Raw genomic sequence first — 27,060 nt, forward strand, 5'->3', positions numbered from 1 at the left:
CCCCTGTGATCAAGAGCAGGCAGGGATGTGAAAGGCAGGCTGGTTGTCTATCTAGGGAAGCCAAGAAAGGAAATCTTCAAGCATAGAGATACTGTATAGATAGATATACACATGCATGAAGCACTGGCCCCCCAACTCCCCCCTGAGAGCGCCCACTTACTCAGCTCATCCTGGGCAGCAGAGGCGGCCGCAGCCATGTTGTTGTCAGCTGAGGAGAGAGAAGGAGAAAGGGAAGCAAGGAAGGGAAGGGAAGGAAGGAAGGAAGCCCCACTGCAGGCGGCGCTCCCATGCCCTCCTCCTTCGGCCTTTGAGAGAGAGAGAGAGAGAGATCTATATATACCTCGGCACCCTCCACTCGCCTCCCGCTTGACTTTTCATGTTATATTTAGAAAAAGCTGAGCCATCGCCCCGCCAGCCCGCTTTCTCCCTCCCGCAGCCCAGGCAAGGCCGAGGCCAGGAGGAGGAATAGGCCTTTCCCGTAGGCCTCGAAACCCAAGCCGAAGGGAGAGCTGGCCTCTCTCTGTCACACCCAAGCCTGGGACTGACCTGTGTCCATGCTGACCTCCATGGCTGGCTCTGTGGCCACTTTCTCTCTTCCAACAAGAAACTAAGGGCGAGGAGGGAATGAGGAGGGAAGCAGGCACACTCCACAAGGAAAGCAAGTTGGGGAAAGGAAGAGGAGCTTCTCCCCCTATCTGCAGAAAGAAAGGCATTGCAGCCTTTGCTTCCCATCAAAGGTTGCAAAGCCACAGACAGAGGATCCCTTCCTGCCACACGGATTGGTTTCCCTTCCACACAGCCCTCTATCCCAGAATATCAAGGCCAAAAATCCCACAGTATCTGCTTTGAACTAGGTTATCTCAGTCCACACTCAGATAATGTGGGATCAGAGGCGGCCCTAGGTAATTTTCAAGGGTAAGCAAACAGTATTTTGGCGCAACCCCCCCCCCCCATCACTATACAACTCGCATATATATATATGGGCATGGACAAATTTTGGCCATCCTACTGGTTGTTGGGAATTGTGGGAGCTGAAGTTCAAAACACACGGAGGGCCGAAGTTGGCCCATGCCCCATATATATATATATATATATGGGGCATGGGCCAACTTCGGCCCTCCACTACCCGTCCCCTGCCACGCATTGCTGTGATCTTGAAAAGAAAGTAATGAGAAAGTTGGAATTAGGGACAATCCCAAGCAATTGTCCCTAATTATTATTTATTATTAATTATTAAACTTTATTTGTACCCCACTAGCATCTCCCGAAGGACTCGATGCGGCTTACAAAGGCCAAGGCCTCAACACACAATATACAATACAAAACCTAAAGCAAATTAAAACAATTAAAGCAATATAAACACAGGCAATAAACAATACACAAAGACACCATAAAACTGGGCCTGGCCAGAGTAATGGGGTACAGGATTAAAAGTGCTGATGTGACAGGTGGTATATAAGGCATTACAGGGCAAGTGCAGTGTGCGGCGTGCAGCAATCTTAATACTAGTAAAGTGCTTGTGGGACTTGGTATTGGAGATTTCCTAATCTGGGAAGGCACATCGGAACAGCCAGGTCTTCAAGTTCTTTCTGAAGACTGCCAATGTAGGGGCCTGTCTAAGATCTTTGGGGAGGGTGTTCCAGAGTCGGGGGGCCACCATGGAAAAGGCCCAGTCTCGTGTCCCCACCAGGCGCGCTTACGACGCAGGCGGGATCACTGGCAAGGCCTCTCCAGATGACCGAAGTGAACGCGTGGGTTCGTAGATGGGGATGCGGTCACGCAGGTAGGATGGTCCCAAACCGTTCAGGGCTTTGTAGGTAAGCACTTGCACCTTAAATTGGGCTCGGAAAATAAACGGCAGCCAGTGGAGCTCCTTGAACAGGAGGGTTGACCTCTCTCTGTAAGAGACCCCAGTTAACATCCTGGCTGCTGATCGTTGGACCAGTTGGAACTTCCGAGCCATTTTCAAGGGCAGCCCCACGTAGAGCGCATTGCAGTAGTCCAATCTTGAGGTGACCAAGGCATGGACCACCCCAGACAGATCAGCCTTCGCGAGGTACGGTCGCAGTTGGCTCACGAGTCTCAATTGTGCGAAAGCCCTCCCAGACACCGCCGACGCCTGAGCCTCAAGCCTAAGCGATGAATCCAAGAGGACTCCCAAACTGCGGACCTGTGGCTTCAGGGGGAGTGTAACCCCGTCCAGCACAGGTTGCCACCCTATAACCCAGTCAGGTTTACGATCAACTAATGCACTTTATGAGAGAGTTAGAATTGTCTGCACACCCTATTCCCAAAATATCCAGTCTACCTCATCTGTTCATGCCCAGCATTTTTAGAATTTTAACTAGTACATTTGGCCCTGCCACAGGTTTTTAACAGTGCCGTGCTTTTGTTACTGTTTATTGTTTGCTTATTTATTGTTGCATTGTATTGCTGTCTGTTGTGTTTTTGTTGATGATGTACTTCGGGCTCGGCCTCTTGTAAGGCACACTGAGTCCTGCGGGAGATGGTAGCGAGGTACAAATAAAGGATTATTATTATTATTATTATTATTATTATTATTATTATTATAAACCTGCGAAACAGTGAGTCCGTTAAAAGCAAACTGCAAAGTAGCGAGGGAACACTGTATATGTAATTTCTTTATGCTTGTGGGTAAACAGTATTTCTTGTTGTTTCTTTGTCAGTGTTGATGGAGAGATTGTCTGGTTTGCCTACTCTGGAACATGCAACATATAATTATTGTCCTTCTTTAGGGGTCCCTTTCAAATCTATGGTACTATATCTGCCATATACATTACATGTGTGTGTGTATGTGTGTGTGTATCATCTATATCTATCTATATCTATAGCTGGATGGCTTTTTGTCAGGAGGGCTTTGATTTCTTTGCCCTGGTGATGGGAGTTTGACTGGATGGCCTCAAGGCAGCATTTCTCAATCTGGGGGTTGGGACCCCTGGGGGAGGTCGCAAGGGGCTGTCAGAAGGGTCTCCAAAGACCACCAGAAAACACAGTATTTTCTGTTGATCATAGGGGTTCTGTGTGGGAACTTCAAGCAAATGGTAATGAGTTTGTTGATAGGAGACTTAGCTTTAGTAGAGTTCAGGCTGGTCAACAAGGAATACAAGGGTCACAGCGCTTATTAGAAAAGAGGCCCATATCTGAATCTCATGTGAAAATACATAATATTTTGGGTATATTAGAGAGGCCGGGAGTTTTGCCCAGCAGTCTGGTCAACATTGATAATGAAGACAACAGCTCTTGTCAAGCCATGCTTGCTTACAGACTTCCAGTTTCATGCCTTTGTTCATGTTCTTATTTTCAAGTATCAGGGATTGTTCTTGTATTTATGTATTGGAGTCTATGGTTTTTGTTTTGTTTGTTTTTTTGGGGGGGGGGGGTTGTATTCCTAGTTTGGATGCCTTGCTGCCTTGGGACTCTGGATTATTCTTGCTCCTGGAACCTTATTTGCATTACTTTATTTATTTACATTATTTATATCCTGCCCATATCAGCCCAAAGGCAACTCAGGGCGGTCTACATATCGGCACAATTCGATGCCATCAATACATACATTCAAAAAGCAAAAACAATTAAAGTGTATTTAAACATAAAGACAGTGCATAATTGATACATTTGGACTTTGAATTTTTTTTTACTATTTTTGCTGTTTGCTCTTTATATAATCTTCAATACACTGCTTTGCTGATTTAAGCTGGAGTGGTGTGAGTTGGTTAAGTACAGTAGTGTTTCCTGGCCTGGGGTGCAACAGGGTGCTGTGGTTTTTAACTTTGAAATTGTTATAATTATTAATTTCTTATGGCTTTTTTCGGGCTATATGGCCATGTTCTAGAGGCATTTCTCCTGACGTTTCGCCTGCATCTATGGCAAGCATCCTCAGAGGATCTATGGCAAGATCCTCACCCCGAGGATGCTTGCCATAGATGCAGGCGAAACGTCAGGAGAAATGCCTCTAGAACATGGCCATATAGCCCAAAAAAACCCACAAGAACTTAGTGATTTCAGCCATGAAAGCCTTCGACAATTTTTTAATTATAACTGGGAATTTTTAAAACACTGTTTATATATAATCTTGTTTTAATGTTTGTATATTTGTATATTTTAAATGGCAATGCTGATGCTTTTATGTTAAGCCATTTTGAGTCCTCTTTGGCGGAGATAAAGCGGAATAATAATAATAATAATAATAATAATAATAATAATAATAATATCCCATTGAGAGCACCTCTGAAAATCAAATATTTTCCAAACTTAGTGCCATCTTAATTATCTCTTAATCCATTGATGGTGACTATGTGGTCCCACAGATATTTCTGGACCTGTTTCATTTGCTGCATAGGGCAAAAAGGGAGCTGCACTCCAATAACATCTTGAGTGTCCTGTGTCTGCTGTTTGCTTAAATAATTTTATTACATTTTAAAGCAACAAGGTCTAAGGATTCAATGCCCTTGGCTTTGTTGTTGTGTGTCTTCAAGCCATTTCCAATTTATGGGAACCCTAAGGCAAACCTATCATAAGGCTTTTTGATGACATTTGTTTAGAAGAGGTTTGTGTGTCTCTGAGGCTGAGAGTGTGTGACTTGCCCAAGTTCAACCAGTGGGTTTAATGGTCAAGCAGGGATTAAAAACCTGGCTTCCCAGGTCATAATTCAACGTTAAAATCACTCAGATGTGCTGGTGTACTAGAAATTTAAATCAAGAGCAAGAGTTGCAGGACATTTGATTGATCAAGAATGCTGTTGCACAGTAAGATTACTCACATATTTTTTCCTTTATGGATAAGATGAAACATTCAGAGAGAACTGGCTGTGACAATTTGTATAGGCTGACTATACAATACAGATCATATGAGTCCGTTGTGGAGCTATTCTCAGCCATCAACCTACAGATACTCTAATATTGACAGATCTCAGTGCTTGGGTTATATTCACATCACAGAAATATAGCACTGGATTCACTATGGGTCACTGACAGGTACGTCAGATTTCCATTCATGATTAGAAATCATACTGTCTCACATATTAAATATAATATAACGTTGGTCCACATTTTTCCATGTCAAAGTATTACTGAGATTGGCAGCACCAAATACAAAGGCAAATCTCTCTCCGCTCCCAACCCCCCCCCCCCCACCCCCGCCCCCAATCTCTGGATATTGATGCCTATTTATGGATCTCCTTCATCAAGCAGCAGAAATTTTAGCTCTGATTTCAGAGTTTCTGTACTTTGAAAGTAAACACATTGCAATCCCCAAACTGTTATAATTCTTGTCCAATTGTCAGTTTTGATGTTGATCTTATCTGCAGAAGTAAATTTGTTTTACTGAAGTCTTTTCTTGAATATCCCTTCCTTGCTTTATGTTCTGCATCTTTTGATACATGTAGGAAAAACAAAAATATTTAAGGGACAAAACATACATACATACATACATACATACATATATTCTTAGTAAGACTTTTGAAGAAAAATCAGGAGATTAAATAAGTGAACATGTGTGTCATGTGTGTTCAGTTTAATATTACAGCTTGAAGACTGCTATATAGTATCACTCGAGAAATAAAAGAACCACGACCTGAAAGTAAACGCCTAGCCAAAAGAGCCACCCATTATGCGATTCTAATTCTTAGTGTCTTGACTTTTATGAAACATTTACAATAAAAATGTCAATAAAACCGAGAATTGGCAGTCAAATGCTTCTTTTTCAACCCACCCTAGGCATCCACTTTAGAAAAATCAGTTATCTGAGGGCCCTTCCACACAGCCATATAACTCAGAATATCAAGGCAGAATAACCCACAATATCCGTGTTGAATTGTGTTGGAGATAGCAACCTTTTCAAGCCTCCTCTATTTAATAACATGTCATGTTATTTCCTGTTTATAATGTGTTTTTTTATTCCCTGAAACTCCTGTGCCGGAAGGATTGAAGAGTGACAGGTCGCAGGTTCGAATCCGGGGAGAGCATGGATGAGCTCCCTCTATCAGCTCCAGCTCCTCATGCGGGGACATGAGAGAAGCCTCCCACAAGGATGATGAAACATCAAAACATCTGGCCGTCTCCTGGGCAACGTCCTTGCAGACGGCCAATTCTCTCACACCAGAAGCGACTTGCAGTTTCTGAAGTCATTCCTGACACGACAAAAAATTTTCCTGAAGGGTATGTCTTATTTGGTTTGCAGTTTCCTTAAGTCTATATACTTGAAGCAGTGGGAGGGGTTGCAGGTCATGTGACTGTTTAGAATGCATTTAAAACATGATGACAGTTAAGGCTTGAGTCTGTTTGAAAACAGAAGTCAGTGTTAGAAGTTATAAAACAGTTAAGCCTTGAGTCAGCTTGAGTCAGCCTTGAGTGGAGAAGTCGGTTTTTTAGTCAGATGTCAGTGTAGGAAGTTAGAAAACTGTTGATGTTTGAATTCTTTGAAAGTAGACTCTTATGAAAGAGAACTGTACAGAGAAATATCGTTTTTGAAGAGGCTGTTAAAGACAATGTTAAAGATACAAACCGAAACATTTTAAAGTTTAACTTGACAAGAAATGTGCCAGTATACTTAAATGCATGGAGTTATGAGTAAAACTTGTTACTTTAAAATAAGTCTACTTAAATCTTTGTCTGCTGAGAGCATTGAATAGAAACAAGATATTTACGGGCCCAGTGATCATAATTGCTCAATAAACTAAAGGAACACCTTCTACCCAACAGGTCATACTCCACAATACCCAATAGATTGTGATCCTAATAGGTCATCATCCATAATTCCCAATAGGTTGTGATCCTAACAGATCACCATCCTTGTCCTAATAGATTATGAGCCCAGAGCTATCCCAATAAACTGGAAGAGCTGAGGTCCCTTCCACACAGCTGTATAAAATCCCCATTGAACAGGATAATATGGCAGTGTGGACTCAGATAATCCAGTTCAAGGCAGATGTTGTGGATCATCCGCCTTGATATTCTAAATTATATGGCTGTGTGGAAGGGCCCTGAGTCCATGCCGCTATATATCCCAGTTCACAGCAGATAATGTGAGATTTTATTCAGCTATGTCGAAAGGGTCTAAGAAAGAAGACAAAATATGTTTATTTATTTACTACATTTATACCACGTCCTCTCTCACAGCCAAGGGAACTTAGAGTGGCTTACAAGTTATATGTACATACAATGTATTATATTATTAGCATAGCACAATATTGGCATTATATATTACTATATTGTACTATGCCACTATACTGTAATATTATTAGTATTTTGTGTAATATATAATATATAATTAATATTGCATTATTACAATTACATTGTATTACATTATAATATTATTATAAACATTATATGTGCATACAGTAAATTGTATTATTACCATAGCACAATATTAGTATTATATAATGACATATTGTTGCTGGGGGGGAAGGGCGCCTAACTGATGGAGACAAGGTGAAACTGTCTTCCTGGCTTCCCCTCTTCACTCTCTTGTTACACTTTTGAAACGAAATAACAATCTTCAGGCAGGGGGGCCTTTTATTTCATCATCCTGCTGCTTGAAACGAAAGAAAGCACAGAGAGATCTCGAACCGAGAGATTGAGAGAGAGAGGCTTTGTTTATGATGAAACCGTACGCAGACAAAACATGTTCCAGGGGGCTTTTATATCTACTTGTAAACATCTCAGGTCACAGCTCTGCCTAGGTCAAGTTTCCCATATTTGGTAATGTTATAAAATCTTCCACTTTCATTAGCTTAAGCTCACCTCTGCATTCTACCAAAATAGGCACTACAAAAGACAAACAAAAAGACACAATACGTGTTGCTCCATCCCGAATGGGAGGGGGTATTCCTGCTTTTTCTAACTTTGGTTCCTTCATTTTGGTGGCTTCCTCTCCAACTTGGTGAGCTTTATTTCGGGAAATCAGGCTTCTTGCCGTGTGCTTGCCAGGCACACGGACTCACAAGAACAGCTGATGGCTGGTGCCGGTTGTTGCTTATTGGACTCGGTATCTGCGCCTCAGGTTCTGGCATCTGTGGCTTGGATCTCACTATCCGCAGCTCTATTTCAATAGTATATTATAACCTCCTATTATGCGTTCAAAATAATTCCAAGCAGAGGCTGATTGCAGTACAAGGAGGGCTTCTTTATTGGGGGATCATGCCTTTGCTCCTCTTGCGATCGGCCATTACACGCCGGTTGTGATTGACGCGGCTCGCTTTGGCTGCCTCCTTCCTCCGTCGCTCTGGCACCGCCTCCTTGTTTGGGCCTTTCCCACTGGCCGACGAAGGGTCCATACGCAGCTCTTTCCTGGCCAGGAAAGCCATGCGTCGGGCCTCGGCTCGCTCCCTTAAAATAGCCGGATCCTGCACAAAGTAGTCCTTGGGCCCCTCCTGTTCCTCCTCCTCCTCGTCTTCCTCCACTTCGTCTTCCTGTTCCATTTCCTGTCCTTTATGCTGCTTGGACCTCAGAACCTGAGGGACTGTGAACAGCCTGCGGTTGAGGAGCTCATCATGAGGGTCGTCGGCGTCGTTGGCGCCCACCTGGTTCCCATCGTAGGTGTCATCGTACTCGTCTTCATAGGAGGGTGAAACTTCCTGCCAGGGCGGGACTTCCTCTGCCACGACCGAGTAGAGGCCGTAGCGGTCCCTCTGTGCCTCCAGGAAGCTCTTGTCTCCTAGAAGCAGGCGGGTGCTCGTCCTCTCTGACCGTTTGCCCTTCTGGATGCGGGAGAGGTCCACCCGGTCAGTGGAGAAAACGTCGAAGGCGTCATCCTGGAAGATGTTGTGTCGTGACCTCAGCAGGGGGGTCGGGTCGGGGGTTGTGACCCTGTCCAGCTTCCTTTCTAAAAGGTGATGGATGACCTTTTCCACATTGTAGTCATATTCCCGCAAACAGGAAACCACATAATCATCCGCCAAATCTGGGAGGAGGTCCTTGACCTGCGAGATTAGTGAGGTCAGCTCTGCCCCTGTGACCCTGTGAGGACGTGCCCCTAAGACTTTGTCTTCCTTCTGCATTGCCTCCAAGGCAGCCTTCGGGGCCCCCACAATGGCGGTTTTGATGTCGCCCCCTTTTGGGAGGGGTGTTTTTTGGGGGCCCCTCCTGCCTCGACTTCCTCTTCCTGCTTCCTCTTCTTCCTCCCAGGCGCCTTTGACCGCCTGCAGCAGGTAAGAGGTCCGTCTTTCGTCCAAATGGGGGGAAGCCTGTTGGAGGAGACTGACGTCATCTGCAACTGGGAAAAGCGCATCATATTCGCGGAGGAATCTTCTTTCTTGAAGGATGGAGGCAAAGATCTGGAGGAACTCCTCAATAAAAGGCTGGATATTCTCACTGCTGCTTTCGAGGATGGGCTGTAGGCAGAGATGCTGCACCAAGAGGTGGAAGAGCTCTGCCATTTTCTTCTTTGAGTGAGACAGCCTCCGCCACAAATCCGACACCAACCTGGGGTCTTCCCGACACCTCCTCTTGATGGCAGACTCCAGTTCAGGCACCAGCAGCTCATAAAAAGATGCCAACCTGGCACAGAAGTCGTGCTTGTGGAAGGTCTGGGCAGCCAATGGGAAAACCTCCAGGAAAGCCCAGAGTGTCACACAGATGTCGCACAAGTACAGGATGATATCTGCCAGATCCAGAAGGGGCATGTCGCGTGGGGTTGTCCGGGGCCGTTCTCCCAGCTTCTGGGGCCCTTCGCTTGCCAAGCCGCATGTCTCCAAGATGCTGCCAAAGACCTGGAAGATGGTGGTAAGGGACTCATCCAAGTCAATGAAGTAACTGGGCTGCTGCGCAAAGACGTTCTGTATCATCTTGTGCAGGAGGGGCCCATTTCCTTTCCCGAAAAGAACGCAGAGGTCCATGAGCTTGGGGATGTCGAACAGGAAGTGGTTGTAGATTATCTCCCCGAAGGCAGAGGGAGACAGGAAGTGCTCTTTGGACTCCTTGTGGGTGGACATCCGGAGGAAGGTCATGAAGACTCCGCGGTGGAGCCGCCTTTGCACTTTGTCCACTTCTGGGGTCAAATCCATGGTCACCTCATCCATTGCATTGGCGTCGAACTTTTGGGGGGCAGAGCTCAGGAAGGCATCCAGGCACTTTTGCAGACTCTCGTCAAAAATCACCTGGCACCAGAAGCGGTGGTGGGGCAGGGCGAGGAGCCAATCGAATCCCTCGGCCAGGGAAGTGGTCCTACTCAGGAACTCTTCCCACTCAGCGCTAGGCCATGGCACTTTGGGTGGAGGGCAGTACCGCGGAAAGGCGCCCTCACTCCTCCTCCCAGGGTGCAAGGCGGGCAAAGTCTTCGTTTTCCCCGTCACAGCGTCTTTCTCCGTCAAATAGAGTTGGTCCAACGCAGACATCTTGATGTCCCAAAGGGAGGAAGGCAGAAGGGCTGCGGTCATGATGAAACAGTAACTCAGTTTATTTGTAGCATTCTTGTGGTATAAGTGTAGTAGTTACATAAGATCAAATGCTTGCTGCTTACAGAACAAGGTTTCAATATGAGTTTCACTCTGTCTATTCCTTTTTCCTCAAAAGGACTTTTCTACTAATACATTAAACAAACGTCACACTATATCCTATTCCTTTGATCAGTCTTCCGGCTGCTTTTCAGCTACTACCTTCCAGACCCTAACTAGCTGACCAACTCTCAAAGCCCGCCTCCAGCTGACTCCCTAACTGCCTTAGAATGCTCACTTGGGCTTCTCCAACTCTCATCCTTGCCTCTGCCCCTCTTTTAAATCATTTGCATACGGCCAATCAGGTCGCTCTCATGCAAATAGCTCTCCTCTTGTGCTATCCTTCTCTGGGCACCACAAAATGGCTGCTCATACGCCAGCCCTCTAAGATAGATCCCTTCCTAACTTTCTGAAGTGAGTCAGGTTCGTTACAACTACAACTCCCAGAATTCTATAGCACTGACGCTAGTGTCACATGAGAGTAGGTAAAGTGTAGGCACCCCAGTGGAATCCTGTGCCTGCCTCCTTCCGGCAGAATTCTGACGCTTGTAGTTTAGGGGCGGTGCCTTTAAACTGCTCAGCCAGAGAGGACTGAGTCTCACTAAACTACAAGCCCCAGAATTCTGGAGGAAGGAGGCAGACATGATTTCAGGGGGGGGGGGGGGAAGCTTACTCTTTCAGCTGTAGTGTGACAAGCCTTTGAGCCATGGCAGTGAATGCAGTGCCTCTTCCACACCTGTCACCTAGAGACTAAGTCCCACCCTTCCTCCTCCTCCTCTTGTTCTGATTGGTCCGACTTCTGGCTCGAAGCTGCTCCTCGTTCTACAGAACCTCTCTCTCTTCTAGACACACACGGATTGGCCACTCGCCCTCCAATCCGAGCCCGCCTGACTCTCTCATTGCTTTGTCCACGTGTAGGCTCAGAGGCCTCCTCCTCCTCCTCCTCTGGCCCCGCCCCGCGCTCGCGCAAAAGGGAGCGCGAGGCAGAGTCGACGTGGTGTGCCGTTAGGCGCTCGCTCGCGCGAGGTTGGAGGGTCGGTCGGGGGGTCGCCCTTGGCGACGGCCATGGCGCTGCCTCGCCGGCGGGGCCCGGGGCCCTCAGGAGGGGCGCCCCCGCCTTTGCCGTGGCGGTGGAGGTCCGGCCGGGGCCCGCCGCTGCTGCCTCTCCTGATGCTGTGGGACGTGCTGTGCTGCTTTTGCTTCCGCCCGGCGGAGGCCCTGGTGGAGGGCCTGTACTGCGGGAAGCGGGTGTGCTACGACGTGCTGGGCGTGAGCCGCGAGGCCAGCAAGGCCGAGATCGCCCGCGCCTACCGCCAGCTGGCCCTCCGCTACCACCCGGACCGGCAGCGCGACCGCGAGCCCGACCCGGAGGCCGCCCAGGAGCAGTTCCTCCTCATCGCCACCGCCTACGAGACCCTCAAGGTGAGAGAGCCGGGCCGGGCCCGCCCGCTCCCGCCTCGCGCCCCAGGCACGCCCCTCCGCCGCCGGTAAGACGCTGCCCTCCCCGCAGCTGTGTGGGCCGGAAGGGCCAGGCCTCCCGGAAGCACAAGGAGAGGAAGAGGAAGGCGCCCCTGGGGAGGAAGGAGTGCCCACAACACAGGCATGGGCCTACTGCGGCCCTCCCTCCCTTCTTGGGGTTTGGACTGCGACTCCCGCCAGTCCTAATAGCCTCGGCTCCATTCCTTTTCCTCCTCAGCAGCGGCAGAGGGGGAAAAGGAAAGCCCCTGAGGTTTTTAGTGTAGGGCAGTGGTTCTCAACTCCCAGAAATCCTAACTGCTGGTAAACTGGCTGGGATTTCTGGGAGTTGTAGGCCAGCACACCTGGGGACTCACAGATTGAGAAGCACTGGTGTAACACAAAAAAACCAAAAGGTCTCCCAGAAAGCAAGAGCCCCCTTTCCAATAGGGAGGGCAAGGAAGGAGACAACAAAAGTTGAATCTTTTAAACTAAAAAAAACCTATTTATTGCATTAATGACAAACAAGCATACAGGAACGCAATCAAAGGGTTTGTGCCCCCCCCCCCCCCCCAATGGGGCTGCAAGGTTTTTATAATTTCTGGCATACACACAGGGGCGGCTCAACCCATTATGCAAAGTAAGCATTTGCAGTACAGTTGATTTTGCCCAGGGGCGCTCTTGAGGCACTCTTGGGGGAAAATAGACCTTGACATATGCGAGTTGTAGTTACTGTGATGTATAGTTCACCTACAATCAAAGAGCATTCTGAACTCCACCAATGATGGAATTGAACCAAATATGGCACACAGAACTCCCACGACAAACAGAAAATATATATCAGTGATAGTTTGGGGGGGGGGGGGGAGCAAAATACTGTTTGCTTACCCTTGAAAATTACCTAGGGCCGCCTCTGCATACACATTCTCATTACTTCCCAAAGACAAATCATATTATTGGTCTAAGCTAGCTATACAGTTGTTCATTAGTTGTTTATGATTTTGATTGACATAATAGCACATGTGGGATCCTAACAATGGCACAACTATAACACAACTATAGTCTACAACAGGGGTCCTCAAACTAAGGCCCGGGGGCCAGATGCGGCCCTCCAAGGTCATTTACCTGGCCCTTGCTCAGGGTCAACTTAAGTATGAAACTACTTGAAAGCACACAATAACAACAGCAATCCTATCTCATCAGCCAAAGGCAGGCCCACACTTTCCATTGAAATACTAATAAATGTATATTTGTTAAAATTGTTCTTAATTTTAATTATTGTATTGTTTTTAAATGTTTTTTTGCATTACAAATAAGATATGTGCAGTGTGCATAGGAATTCATTCATTTTATTTTAAACTATAATCCGGCCCACCAACAGTTTGAGGGATGATTGAGGGACTGTGATCTGGCCCTCTGTTTAAAAAGTTTGAGGACCCCTGGTCTACAACTACAAGAAAGGAGATTCCATCTGAACATTAGGAAGAACTTCCTGACTGTAAAAGTCATTCAGCAGTGGAACTCTCTGCCCCAGAGTGTGGTGGAGGCTCTTTATTTGGAGGCTTTTGGGCAGAGGCTGGATGGCCATCTGTCAGGGGTGCTTTGAATGCAATTTTTCTGCTTCTTGGCAGAACAGAGTTGGACTGGATGGCCCATGAGGTCTCCTCCAACTCTGTGATTCTATTGTTCTCTGATACGACTATATCTTATCTGTTAGTCTGTTGCAAACATGGCTCCAGAGCTACTGGGGAACTTGGGGGTTCTAACTAGCCACCAGCTAGCTGGTTTTGTCCGGATGTTCTGTTATCCTTGAATAGTTAACTTCTTCTCTGGAGCACTGATTTCTCAAACAATCAGCATTTTCTGTAAACATAGGCCTACTTCAGAAATAGGCCAATGTGGTAGTAAATCGTAACGTATAGGCATTGGGAACATCTCTGAAAGTTCCCCTTTTAAAACCTTCTATTAGGAATGGTGGGAGTTGAAGCCCAAAACCCCTGGAGGGAATCCTGAAGTTGGCCCATACCTATCCTAACAATAACCAATTATCATTATTAATAGCCATCTCCTGGGGTGTTTTAATTGGGTGTTCCTTTTAGGCAAGCATGACCTTTTAGAGATCATAACCTTTTAGAAAATGGTATTCATAACTGAGTTGCTGTGAGTTTGTCAAGCTGTATGGCCATGTTCCAGAAGCATTCTCCCCTGACGTTTTGGCCACATCTATGGCTGGCATCATCAAAGGTGGAGCCCCCAGTGGTGCAGTGGGTCAAACCAGGGATGGGCAAACTAAGGCCCAGGGGGCACTTACCTCAGCCCTCCCTCATTTACCCTGTCATTTTGGCATAAGGACACAGCGGCCTGCAGCAGCTGAGAGCCCTCTGGAACACTCTCAGTCACCACATGTCTTGCCCTCCTTCCAGCATAAGGACGGAGGACAGCTCAAGGAAGACACATGGCAGCTGAGAGGCCTCTGAAGCGCCCTCAGCCACCGCCTGTCGCGTGCTCCTTCTGGCATAATGTCAAGAGGATAGCTCAAGGATCGGGGGAGGTGGATCGGGGCAGTCACCATGTGTCCCACCTTCCTCTCAACATAAGCATGGGGCAAGCAGCCCTGTCTTTATGCTGGGAGAACAACCTGAGGCCTGCCCTGTCCCCTCCTGGCCCCACTCCCTCCCGGCCCAGCCCTCCTGGCTGGGCCCACAATGTGGCCCTAAGGCAAAAAAGTTTGCCCATGTCTGGGTTAAACCCTTGTGCCCCCAGGATTGTGGTTCGAATTGGGGAGAGCGGGTTGAGCTCCCTCTGTCAGCTCCAGCCCCCCATGAAGGGACATGAGAGAAGCCTCCCACAAGGATAGTAAAACATCAAACATCTGGGCATCCCCTGTGCAACGTCCTTGCTGACGACAGCCAATTCTCTCACACCAGAAGCAACTTGCAGTTTCTCAAGTCACTCCTGACACACACAAAAAAGTCCTCAGAGGTTGTGAGGTCTGTTAAAAACAATTAAAATACATAAGCACAGCAAAAACACTACAAATACACACACTAAAACGTACCTCCATAAAAGTTACACACCAAAATGTATCCCTACAAAATACATACTTAAACACACAAGACAGAGATAAAAAAGGGGCACTTAAAATTCATGTTTAAAGACTGTCTGGGTAGCCCTGCTGGAAGAGATAGGTCTTTACGTAGTTTTAAAATTCCAACAACCCATTTACACGTCGGAGTTCTTCCAACAGGTCCTTCCACAGTCATGGGGCGGCCGATGAAAAGGTCCTCTGAGTGGTGGTTGCCAGTCAGGTTCTGGCTGGTTCATTGTACTAGTTCATTTGAGCAGTTTTCAATGGGTCTGGAATACGCTTTCTGCACACTGGGAGCCTGTCCTGTTGGGGCACATTGAATAATAGTGAAGTGAACAATATGCTTGAGAGGTATAGTGACATCCCAACAGAGAATGTTGTGCAGCTCATTGAAAAGGAGCAATGGTTATGCCATTGCTGCTCTGCAAACTCAGGGACTTCTCTGATATTTTTGCCAAAGGGCCTTGTTTTTCATGTGGTATTCCCCCACTACCTTCCCATGGCACTTTGTCCTCATCTGCATTGCAATATTATTTAAAATTTTGATAGTTCTGTGATTCCCTAAGTTGCTCCTGGACCTTCTTTTAGTCCCAAATGGAGATGACGTCCAGAGTTTCCTCCTATGAGATTCCTTGGTGCTTTCCCCCACTGTAGCTTATGACAGTTTCTGCTATACTATCTAATATTGTGGGGTGGTCCTCCTATACATGGAGGGGAGATGCTTTATAGTCACGCCCATTTGTAACTTTATCTGCTTGAAATGTTTGATATGACTTTCAAAGATCAAGACTTCTGACACTTAATAAGTCAGCAATTGATACTTGTGGTGATATAAGATCCAAAGTATTTTCTCCATTTTAGCATTCTTTATAGCATGGATTTAAATCTGATCTCAGTTGCCATCCCCATATTGCAGATGGGAGGCTGAATTTGAGAGATGAGGGCCTTACCCAAAGTCAACATTGTAGAAGGGAAATCTGGTGCAGTTCCTGAAAATGCAAATGATTGGAGAATTTGGTTGTCATTTATGACCTTTGGGCTTGTAAGTCAAATGTGTGAGACTACCCATAAAAATGCTGATGTATGCTTTACCAATAGGATATTATGCTGTCTTGTCTTTTGCTTCCTAGCAGCAGTGCTCAATTGTTAAGAAATGTTACCATGCAGTTTAGACATGTGAAGATCAGGTCCAAGTATCTTGACACCCAGGGGAGGTTGGATTATATTTTTCTCCCAACAGCTCTTCCAGTTGCATATAAATAACTTCTGAAGAGTGTTTTTAAAAGCACTATATAAATACAGCATGATAGGGCAACTACTCAAGGCAGGAATAAGAATAATCAAGCCTGTCAATATTCTTAAAGACTTGGATTTACATGAAACAACCAGTTGAATCCCTTGTAACTGAAGAATATCTGCCTTGCTGTTCTGTAAATATGACACTAGTGTCATTGGGTGTTGTCCCCCATAATTATAGTTGCAATTTTGGTGTTTTTTAAATGAAAAACAAAATTTAAGTTTGTTGGCATTTGGGACTCTGTCTCATCATGGGAGTGGCATTGTTGGCATTCGAAATTCTGTCTACATCATGTCTTCTCTGTGAAATATTTTTTTAAACAGCCAAGACTAATGATGGGCTGCTGAGGCAAAGACATGTGCATAGCATAACAGAGTTCTTATGCAGTGAGGGCATACAGAAATTTGTCAAGAATGCTGTTTTCAGAGCTTCAGGGGAAACCTACACCTTCTTCCAAATCTTATAGCCGTGCCATGTTTCTGGGAAATAACTGCTTTTTAGAGTTGCTGAAGGCAAAATCCAATAATGAACCTCTCTTTAATTATACAGAGTTCATATAAATTTTACAGTGCTTAGATTTATAACATTCCCTATTCTATAATTGACAATATGTATGGGTACCTCTCAAACTTGCTTATATGGTATATTTAATAAGCCTTGAAACACCAAGGCTTATTAGCTACACTCTGTTGAGGTAGCTAATCACAGAATAATTATTCCCAAAGTAATAGGGATATAAATTGAGTAGAATTACTAAAACTAAAAAACTGTCTGGTGTTGTGAACTATAGAAACTTAATAGAATCTGTAGAAACTTAATAGCTCATTGACCTATGGCTCCATTTAGTCCCAGGGCCCTTCCAAACAGCCCCCATATCCCAGGATCTACTCCCAGGATTTCTGCTTTAAACGGGATTCATTGAATCATAGAGTTGGAAGAGACCTCATGGGTCATCCAGTCCAACCTCTTCTTGAAGCAGGAAAATCACATTCAAAGCACCCCCAACAAATGGCCATCCAGCCTCTGTTTAAAAGCCTCCAAAGAAGGGGCCTCCACCACACTCTGGGGCAGAGAGTTCCACTGCTGAACAGTGCTCACAGTTCTTCAGAAGTTCTTCCTAATATTCAGGTGGAATCTCCTTTTCTGTAGTTTGAAGCCATTGTTCTGCATCCTAGTTTCCTGGGCAGCAAAAAATAAGCTTGCTCCCTCCTCCCTATGACTTCCCCTCACACCTTTATACGTGGCCATCATGTCTCCTCTCACCCTTCTTTTCTTGCAGATTATCTGAAATGCTTAAAAAAATAAAAATAATTGGCCCATTAAGATGTTAGGAACTGCTTAAAGAAAAAGACAACTCACACATTTTATTCTTTTGAAAGAGCCCGTAAATGAGAAATGGCTAACATCGTTATTGCTGATAGATTGTAGGTGCTGAGCTGAAACATGTAAAGGGCACCACATCGGTGAAGAATACGTTGATTGAGGAGAAAACAAATGGGTTGACAGGGACAAAGCAATCCACTCTTCAGCCACAGTAGAGGATTTATGGGGCTGTAATGAGATTGTGACTTCTCTTTTCCTTAAGCATGATAAATCCTGAAGGTGTCGGAGTAGCCATGCATTACCCATGTATAGAAATTTTAGATCATTATGACCAAGAACGAAATCTTGCATTATTTTATGGCCATTCATATGGGGTATATGAATGTGGAGGGATTCTATACTGTAAAAATGTTATTGTTTATGTCCCACTTTTTTCACAGCCTGTGAATTCCAGGAGGCTTACAAAAGTTAAATACAAACAAATAAAAGTTCAGTCTAAATCTAGAAAGATGTGTGCAATGTAAAGCTAGATTTAGGACAGCCTTTGAGTGCTCTGTGTGCACATGGCTGTTATAGCCTTTCATGGGATGCCTGTCAGCAAGTGTCATTGGTTACCACATGCTCTCTGCTATTTTCAGTCTTCTTCTGTAGTGCAGTCAATAGAGTTAGAACAAAAAGCAACTTAAGTCAGCTTCATAGAATAAAGGACAAACTTGAGCTTCAGACTGTACACACATGTATGCAGCAAGACATTTAGAGTAAATATAGTTCTTCATATAACTTTGTAGTTCACTTCTTGTTGCCTATATGTTTGGTTTGTCTGATCTTTTGTGAGAATAAACTGGCTTTGACTATAAAGATTTAAGACTGTTCTATCTAAAAATATAGCTCCAGTCATTTGCAATGTATATTATGAACTATGCCTTTTTCCTTGTTGTCTTGTTGCATAAATATTATAGTTAATTTTATGTGTATGTACAAGTAGTGCATGTTTTATATCCATAGGTAGTTTTTAAAAAATAAAAAAAGTTTCCTCCTTTTCCCCCTAAATTGGACTCAAAGTAAAAGTTATGACAATGTAATCTTAAATTTATTGTACAGTGTGATATTTGTAAAAACTTCTAATCACTGTTTGCAGGATGAAGAAACTCGTAAGGATTATGATTATATGTTGGATCATCCTGAGGAGTATTACAGCCATTACTATCACTATTATTCTAGAAGACTGGCACCCAAGGTGGATGTCAGAATAGTGATCCTAGTCACAGTCTGTGCTATCTCTGTATTTCAGGTAACTATTTGTGTCTGTTCCCTATTCCTATATTATCTTCTGCTTTTATTTTTTAAAAAGAAGGATTAGATTAAGAGTTTCATTCATAGTTGAAGATCTGGATAGAAAGCAATTTTTGCTGATTCCCTTTTCCACCCTTACCCTTCTGTGTTTCTCTGAGAACTGCTCTAGACTGTTGGGGACCTACTGGAACAGCATGGGAAGCCTTGTAGAGAGGCAGCATGTCGAAAGAAGCTTTTCTTTACCTGTCTAAAAATTCAGCATGGTTTTTGCTGAATTTTTAAATTGTAACCTAGCCAAGAATATCAATAAAGCTTTCTTACATCCACTGACGTCAAGGTATTAATCCATTTGCTCTTCACTTTTAATCCACTCAGGATCATTTATTCCTTTGCATTCTTTGTTTTAATGTCTATAACTTCCCCTTAATATATGGAACTGCTTTTTCTGAACTTTGGCTTTGTGTGGATTGATATTCTGTGGCAGAGATCCAAGAGCAGATGAAAGTTTGCTTGCTTCTAAATCTTGGTATTCTTTGCCTAGTACGGTCCTTGATCCACTCTGGTGCCAAGTCCAAGTTTCCTAGATCAAAGTTTGTCATTCTCTTTCAACATGAATCATTTTGTTGTTTTATTTGCTCAGATTAAGCTTCTCTTCCTTGTGCAGCATTCATTGACCTAGCCTTTATACATAGAACAACCCAAACTGTTAGCCTTTTTCATTGCCCTGCTGTTTTGTTTTGTTTTGTTTTTACTGTACAGAATTTGTGACCTCCCAAGTGAGATATTGACTCTGGGTCCAATTAATTGATGTACAAGTGTTAACAGGGAGAGTCAACAAGAGTCTTTAATCAGGCACAAACACCTAAATTTGCCCCACCTTCAAGTTGGTTTCTTTCTGCTGCCATGTTCTCTCTTGCTTCTCTCCATGTTATTTTTCTTGTAGTAATCAAGATCTAAAGAAAACCTTTGACAGTCCATTCTAAATTGTTTTTGCGGGTGACAGGGTGGTCGCTCTTGCAAGAGCTGTTTTTTTATTGGGCGATGTTTATAAATATGTAACTTCTAGAACTTCTTAATCCCATCTTTTGCCTTAGACTTGTATACAAAGATCAAATGTGATGTTTGTAATACATATATTTATATAATGGCGGTTAGCTGATAGCAATAACATTTTGAATTGACTGCCAAAATGTATTTTGGCAGTTGCATTTGTTTCTCCCTCTCACCTGCGCACACCAGTCTCATATCTTACTAAAGATTGCCTCATTTTGAACTTCTAGTTGAAAAGCTAGAAGGTAACCTATGCTCTCTTGGAATGATCCTTGACTTATTCATGGCTCATACAAAAATCCACAATTTTGGGCACAAACCTGTCCTAGAATTATATGTGAGATCAAGTTATGCATATATTCTATACAAACTATATAAAATCATTAAAAAAACTATACATTTAATTTTTTTTAAAAAAGCGTAAGAGTACTTGGCCAATTTTCTCCTTTGAGAACTACACCCACCCCAATTCCTGGGTATTTTAGGTAACTCTGAAATATGTGATTTTTTTTAATCGTGCCAGAAGCAGCTTAGAAAGTGCAAGTCGCTTCTGGTATTACCCATACGTGTTACCATCCTGTGGGAGGCTTCTCTCATGTCCCCACATGGGAAGCTGGAGCTGACAGATGGGAGGTCACCCCATCTCACGGATTTAACATTATTATTTCAATTATTTGTACCCTGCACTTCTCAACCCCCACAGGGGGACTCAGAGCAGCTTACAGCCAGCAACGATTCGATGCCCCCTCATACAACATAATAAATACAATGATTACATGTAAATAAAAACATTAAAATCTTCTTTTGAAGATTTTTCTTTTGGTGGCCAAACATGTTGATCTCTGCTTCTTTTTTAGCATACAGAAAGTATAAGACAGACTTTTCTGTCCCCTTTTCATTTCATACACACTTAATAGGGGATTGTAGAGGGTGCTGCTTTTTAACTTGCCTGTTGTAGTATGCAAGGTTTTCCCAACTTCAGATTCATTACACTATTTACTGCAAATGTGCTACTTCAACTTGACACTGAAAACTCTGAATTTCTCTAGCCCTCCCTCAACATGCCCCTAATGCCGATGCCACTAAAAATCTTCCTCCCAGACCAGTGGTTCTCAACCTGTGGGTCCCCAGGTGTTTTGGCCTACAACTCCCAGAAATCCCAGCCAGTTTACTAGCAGTTTGGATTTCTGGGAGTTGAAGCCCAAAACATCTGGGGACCCACAGGTTGAGAACCACTGTGCTAGACAGAGGATGGGGGAAGCTGGGCTGGGAATGCATAAAAAGGCTTCGTGAAATGGAACATTTTTGTCGGAAGCTTTTGTTAACAGCTTCTACCTTGCTTACATAATATTACCTTAAATTGAGCTTATCATTTTGTGTTCTAGTTTTTCAGCTGGTGGAGTAGCTACAATGAAGCTATCAACTACCTAGCAACTTTGCCAAAATACCGTATACAAGCCACTGAAATTGCCAGGCAGCAAGGGCTATTGAACATAGCAAGGGAAAAGGGCAAAAGCAGACGATCTAAAGAAGAAATCCGCAAGGAACAAGAGGAAATAATCAAAGATGTAATCAAAAACAAAATAGATATCAAAGGTGGTTATCAGAAACCCCAAATATACGACATTCTCTTCTTCCAAATCCTTTTGACCCCTTTTTATGTCTGCAAGTATATAGGATGGTATTGTTGGTGGATTTATTGTTTCAATATCAAAGGACAAGAGTATGGAGAAGAAGAAAAATTGTACATCATACGTAAACACATGAAAATGTCCAAGTCTCAATTTGACACCTTGGAAGAAAACCAGAAAGAGACTTTTCTTGAACGGCAGCTCTGGATAAGAGAGAAGTATGAGGTGAGTGGTGTTAACACATTGAAGGTGAAAAATATAATGCAATGAATACAACCCAGTTGGTATACTCCTTTCATGTAGGGTTCATTACCTGAATGGTTGCATTTTTTGAGGGTTGCACAGGGAGACGGCTGTTGAAAAAGCGACAAGGCAATACAAGCATTTTGCTTTCTCTAGTATGTGCGATAGAAGAAGGGTGTTCTGTTTGGACCTTGGAAGCAAGCAGAGTCAGCTCTGATCTGTATTTGGATGAAAGCTCCACCAGTGAATACCTGGTGCTGTGGGCTATACATTAGAGCAGGAGTCCTTTTAAGCAGAGAGCCAGTTCATGTTCCCTCAGAATGATTGGGAGGGCAGGGGGAATGTAGTTTGAAAAAAAAAAATTACTATTTATTTACTATACTTATATACTGCCTTTCTCAACCTATTGGCAACTCAAGGCGGTTTTCAACAACATAATAGCAAAACCAACATCATTAAAACCAACATCAAAATGAACAAATTCCTACACACACTGCACAAATCTTATTTGTAGTGCAAAAAAAGAAACAATATTTAAAATAAATAATAATTTAACCTACAAACTTTCCAGCTGTTCAATGGGAAGTATGAGCCTTCTCTTGGCTGATGAGATAATCAAGTCTTGTAGGATTGTCTTGTGTGCCTTGAAGTCTAAAGTAAATGACCTTGGAGGTCCGCATTCTCTGAATATTCCTTGCTTAAGAAAATTCTATGAAATTGATGGGATCGCCAGAAATATACAAGTGAATTGAAGGCACATAGACCCATGTTTTACAGTCATGGTATTCTGGAAAGGGTACAAACATTCGTGCCCCTGACCAGGCAGTTATTAAAGCCATACCACCACCAATTTTGCCTTCGTCTTTTTGTTCATATTAAGCCTTTTTCTTCTTGCCGCTGCTGTATTTATCTCCATAGTTCTCCCTGTACAAGAATCCAACAGGATCTTGGCCACCGTATTATAAATTGATATCTAAAACTGCATTGCATACTATGGGCTGAACTAAGGAACCTTATCCTTTGTTCAGGTAATACAAGCAATCTCTTTTGGAATCACTAGTTTTTATTTGAACTAAACCCATGATGTTTTTTTCTGTGAATGTTTTTCTTAAATCTTTCCATACAAGAGGGAGGCAAAATGCACTACTGTAAACCATAAAGTAACAGTATCATTTTTAAAAGGGCCCCCTGGTGGCGCAGTGGGTTAAACTGCTGAGTTGCTGAACTTGCTGACCGAAAGGCTGGCAGTTTGAATCAGGGGAGTGGAGCTCCCGCTGTTAGGCCCAGCTTCTGCCAGCCTAGTACTTCCATGTAAATGTGAGTAGATCAGTAGGTACCACCTTGGCGGGAAGGTAACACTACGCCATGCTGTCATGCTGGCCACATGACCTTGGAGGTGCCTATGGACAACGCTGGCTCTTTGGCTTCGAAATGGAGATGAGCACCACTGCCCAGAGTCGGACAAGACTAGACCATGTCAAAGGGAAACCCCTACCTTTACTTTTATCATTTAAAAAAGTGATCCCTATTGTAAGCTATGCAAAACAAGAACATCCCCCCCCCCCCCCCCCGGTTCTAGAAGACAAGACTACAAATGACTTTTCCTAGAAAGAATGCTCCAAAAATAGAAGATCAGGGTGAAGGGCGTGTCTGTTTTCAGACATCCATAGAACAGACCTCAGCACAAGGAGTTGGGTGATTTTGGTAACCAGAATACATAAATAAATGTGTTCTTGTTCTCAGAGAGTACAAAACTTGACAGTAGCTCGTATTAGAGATTCTGCTAAGGAGAACCCAAATCTAAAACATTTTAATCTGCCATATTTCAGGATCTCTTTTGCATTTAACTGTCAATCTCTCTCCTGGTTGTTTTTGTTTTGTTTTTCATCTTCTAAGCCTAGGTTCAGAGTGCTAGTCTGCTGAGTAGACTTACCACCAGCTCTATTATTTCGACTTCTCTTTATATAATACTGTGTGTGTTGCTTAATATAATCATATAGAGTGGACACTGCACAACATGGAGATATTTTAAATGTAATCTAAAAGGTGACATCCTTTTTTTAGTTCAAAATTAATATATTTTCTTGTTCAGTTCTTTAGGTTGTTATTAAGTGCACAGGTAACTTGAAGGCACATACACGAAAATATCAAAAAATATACTAATTCTCAAAGGCACTACTTGAGGGATACTAAACTGAATTTTTATTCTGTTTTATTTTGTCCACTTGCTGCACTCATTAGTTCTCCATTGCTCAGTAGATTATCTATTGCTTTTGCACATTTTCAGCATATTCCCCAATGTTCTGCAGCATGTTCTTCACTTATTGTTATGCAATTCACAATAGGCCACTTGAAAGAATCTTGAGTCTGCTCTTCTGTGCTGCTGCGTTAACATAGTTGTTTTCACCTAAACCTTTTCAGCTTTACAAACAAGAGCAAGAAGAAGAGTTGAAGAAAAAGATGGCAATGGACCCTCGATGGAAAAGATACAGGCGGTGGATGAGGAATGAAGGACCTGGAAGACTGACGTTTATTGATGATTGATACTTTTTTGAACACGTACAGTCGGGTTACAGATCATTGACAAGAAAATTCATACCTAAAATGTTCAGAGTTTCACTGCTGTGTTTTTAGCAGTGTTCTAAAACTCAGGAATTATTCAATCAGGCAGAAAACTATTAACATTTTATGACTTTTATATATATATAAAAATAAAAGCAAATCTGTTGATCAGCCTTAATTGCTTTGTTTTACTATTCATCTGGGATTCAGTTAAAAATAAATCTGAGATATTAGTGTAATAATTATGTAGAACACACAAAGAAATCGGTTGGTCTAAAGTTTGATATTAAGTATTCTAATTTTAGGAAGCTTACCACTTAAGCCACACCCATTGTTTTGATTTTACTTTTTACATCCCCAAATCCCTATCATGAGTTTTCAATCCTTTTGTAAATTGTAGTAAATTAATCAGGATTTCGAAAAGTGATTAAAACCTAATTCCATGTTTCTTAATGCATCACTTTGGGATACCAAAGATGTAATTCCAGCAATATCTTTCACAGAATACTTCAGGTATTATAGCCTAGATATTAAGATGAATACATTATAAAAACTCAAAACGAATATACTGTGTGAAACAATGAAAACAAGTATGTTACTCAGAATCACTTTCAGGATGCCATGGTGATGAATCCTTGTGAACACTTTTGATAATCGAAGAATATTTTTGCTGCTATGTGAAATCTTGGCTTGTGGAGATTCTAAAACCATTTATTTGGGCAATTTTTACCAGGCGTTTAAGCCGAAAAGCGTCCTATTGCAATTAACATAGATCAAACCTTTTGTGCTCAAAGGCTTACAAATTTAAATATGACACAAGGGGAAATGGTGGGAAACAAAAATGGCAGCTCAGGCAGCAGGTTTTAGATTTAGAATTCTTACCTTTGATTAGCTGTGATGGAAAATTACTTACCTTGATGGTAACAGGTGGCACAAAATAACTGTGGTGAAGAGAAATATTTTGTTTGTTTTGGCAGGGAAATTAATAAACCTAGAATTGTAGAATAATAGATTTGGAAGAGACCACATGGGCCATCTCGTCCAGCCCCCTGCCATGCAGGAAAAGCACAATCAAAGTACCCCTGACAGATGGCCATCCAGCCACTGTTTAAAGGCTTCCAAGGAAGGAGCTTCCACCTTGTGGAAGCTCTGTCTGCTTCTCTTGTTTACCCATAGCTCCCTCTTGTTTTGCAGTGGTCTTATTTGAGCTACATAGCTGTTTGTAAATACTATGATTTTGTTATTGGATGGAGTGATCAATCAGATTTTTTTTAAAAACCAATCCAACTTTATTATCTCAGGTTTTTTAATTGAGTAACCGCTATGATCTATAACACTAGGTAACATGATTTTTGTTCCAGGGTTATAAATGCCATTTCCTAATTGGTTCTATCATTAAAACATGGAAAAAAGTTTATTAAACTTCAAAAACCTTGTTTTTGCAGGACATCCTGCAGTACATTTTGCTATAGTTTTTCAATGAATATCTCATAGTCTCAACCAATTCAATACCGTTTGTGGCAGCCACTAAAACAAAGTTTCTGAAGTATAACAACTACTTTCAAAGTAAGTACCACACTATTAAACAAGAAATAACACTTTCAAACCAGGAACATACATTCTTTCAAATTACATTGTGTAATGAACTTTTAAAAAAACCTGTACATGGCATGTTTGTTAAATATTCAAAACTGGGATTTAAGTTCCAGAACTGAATGCAATACTCCAGATGCTCTGACTAGTGCAAACTATAGACTCCTCTAGATCATAGATGTAAATTGAGTTAGAATCTATACACACACCAAAATAACCTTGGTGTGTAAAAAAGGGATTTTTGTTGGATGTATATCTCAGTCCTCTATTGAGCTTGAGGGAATACTCATACAATGTACACCTTTATTTCTACAAGTATTTGAAGTACCTTGAGTTGAAAAGGAGAAGTAGCCTGGAAAATACTTCAGTCTCTCAGAAACAATAATTTCCAAAGGTATATTTTTAATACAAGGCATGCTGGTAACTATACTGTGATGTTCTAAAGAAGATGGAAAGGGATGGGAACTAGTATTAAGGAAACTGATTTAAATTAATCTAAAAAGCATTAAACATCTCTGGATGTTCTACCAAATAGAATGAGGAGACTTCCCATCTGGTCTGACAGTTGGAGTGTTAAATTGAGATATGAATGCATTGATAGGTGTTTGAGGCAAGAACAGATGGAAAAGTGAAGGGACAGTGGATATGTGATAAAATATAATTTTCTGCTAGTCATGATATTTGAATATAATTACTTTAGGCAATTCAGCAATAGTAAAGACCAAGAAGGGCTTCTGACAGCAATAATCTGGAATCCTTAGAAACTGTTGCTATGTATTTCCTGGAAAATGCCGTACACTGTATTCTTTTGCAAAATCCCCATCTTTAACAAATAATTTCAGTTAGTAATTTATGCTGACTCAAGTGATTCTGATTCATCTTTAAAGAACTGGAGGAAAAGCCGCGTTGAGTGTAAAAACCTTGAATTGCCCAAACTCAAAAGGAGAAATTACTAAAAGTGCCTATAAAATACCAACAGAAATTAAAATATGTTAACATCAATTTCATTAAATGCAGCAATTGTGGAGTTTTCATAGAGAACAGAACAGACAATCTGTACAGGAGGGCCATTTTC

At 42.8% G+C, this 27,060-nt stretch overlaps 2 protein-coding genes and 1 pseudogene across 5 annotated transcripts in view; 1 reads left to right on the forward strand and 2 right to left on the reverse strand.

The window, feature by feature from the left end:
• The window catches only part of ECPAS (Ecm29 proteasome adaptor and scaffold), a 74,382-nt gene extending 73,621 nt beyond the window's left edge, over positions 1–761 (reverse strand). Inside the window, exons 1-2 of one of the 3 annotated variants that reach the window (XM_060762501.2) lie at positions 547–761; positions 161–208 (exon numbers count right to left, since the gene is read on the reverse strand). In XM_060762501.2, the coding sequence (XP_060618484.2) occupies positions 161–208; positions 547–568 (70 nt within the window). In that variant the 5' untranslated portion in view covers positions 569–761. Of the gene's footprint in view, positions 1–160; positions 209–340; positions 461–546 lie in introns of those variants that run through there. The other 2 variants (XM_060762502.2, XM_060762503.2) reach the window with 2 other exon arrangements.
• A 6,334-nt stretch (positions 762–7,095) lies between these two features.
• On the reverse strand, positions 7,096–11,304 carry LOC132767464 (activating signal cointegrator 1 complex subunit 2 pseudogene; annotated as a pseudogene).
• Positions 11,152–24,570, forward strand: DNAJC25 (DnaJ heat shock protein family (Hsp40) member C25). 2 transcript variants are annotated; one of them, XM_067464354.1, is made up of 4 exons: positions 11,152–11,937; positions 18,752–18,904; positions 21,342–21,812; positions 24,252–24,570. In XM_067464354.1, exons 1-4 carry the CDS (start codon positions 11,167–11,169, stop codon positions 24,372–24,374), a joined length of 1,518 nt encoding a protein of 505 aa, XP_067320455.1. In that variant the 5' UTR covers positions 11,152–11,166; the 3' UTR covers positions 24,375–24,570. The 2 variants fall into 2 exon arrangements, with proteins under 2 accessions (XP_067320455.1, XP_060618481.2); XM_060762498.2 differs by having other exon boundaries at positions 11,433–11,872.
• The last annotated feature ends 2,490 nt before the right edge of the window (positions 24,571–27,060 follow it).

Source organism: Anolis sagrei, chromosome 2, assembly GCF_037176765.1.
Source record: "Anolis sagrei isolate rAnoSag1 chromosome 2, rAnoSag1.mat, whole genome shotgun sequence".
Taxonomy (NCBI): Eukaryota; Metazoa; Chordata; class Lepidosauria; order Squamata; family Dactyloidae; genus Anolis; species Anolis sagrei.

Bases quoted from the DNA above. Each gene is read 5' to 3' on its own strand.
- DNAJC25 (XM_067464354.1), top strand. From the start codon at position 11,167: ATGCAGTGCCTCTTCCACACCTGTCACCTAGAGACTAAGTCCCACCCT. The intron at 11,938-18,751 runs GTAAGACGCTGC...CACTGTTTGCAG, and splicing joins GGCACGCCCCTCCGCCGCCG to GATGAAGAAACTCGTAAGGA. The intron at 21,813-24,251 runs GTGAGTGGTGTT...AAACCTTTTCAG, and splicing joins GGATAAGAGAGAAGTATGAG to CTTTACAAACAAGAGCAAGA.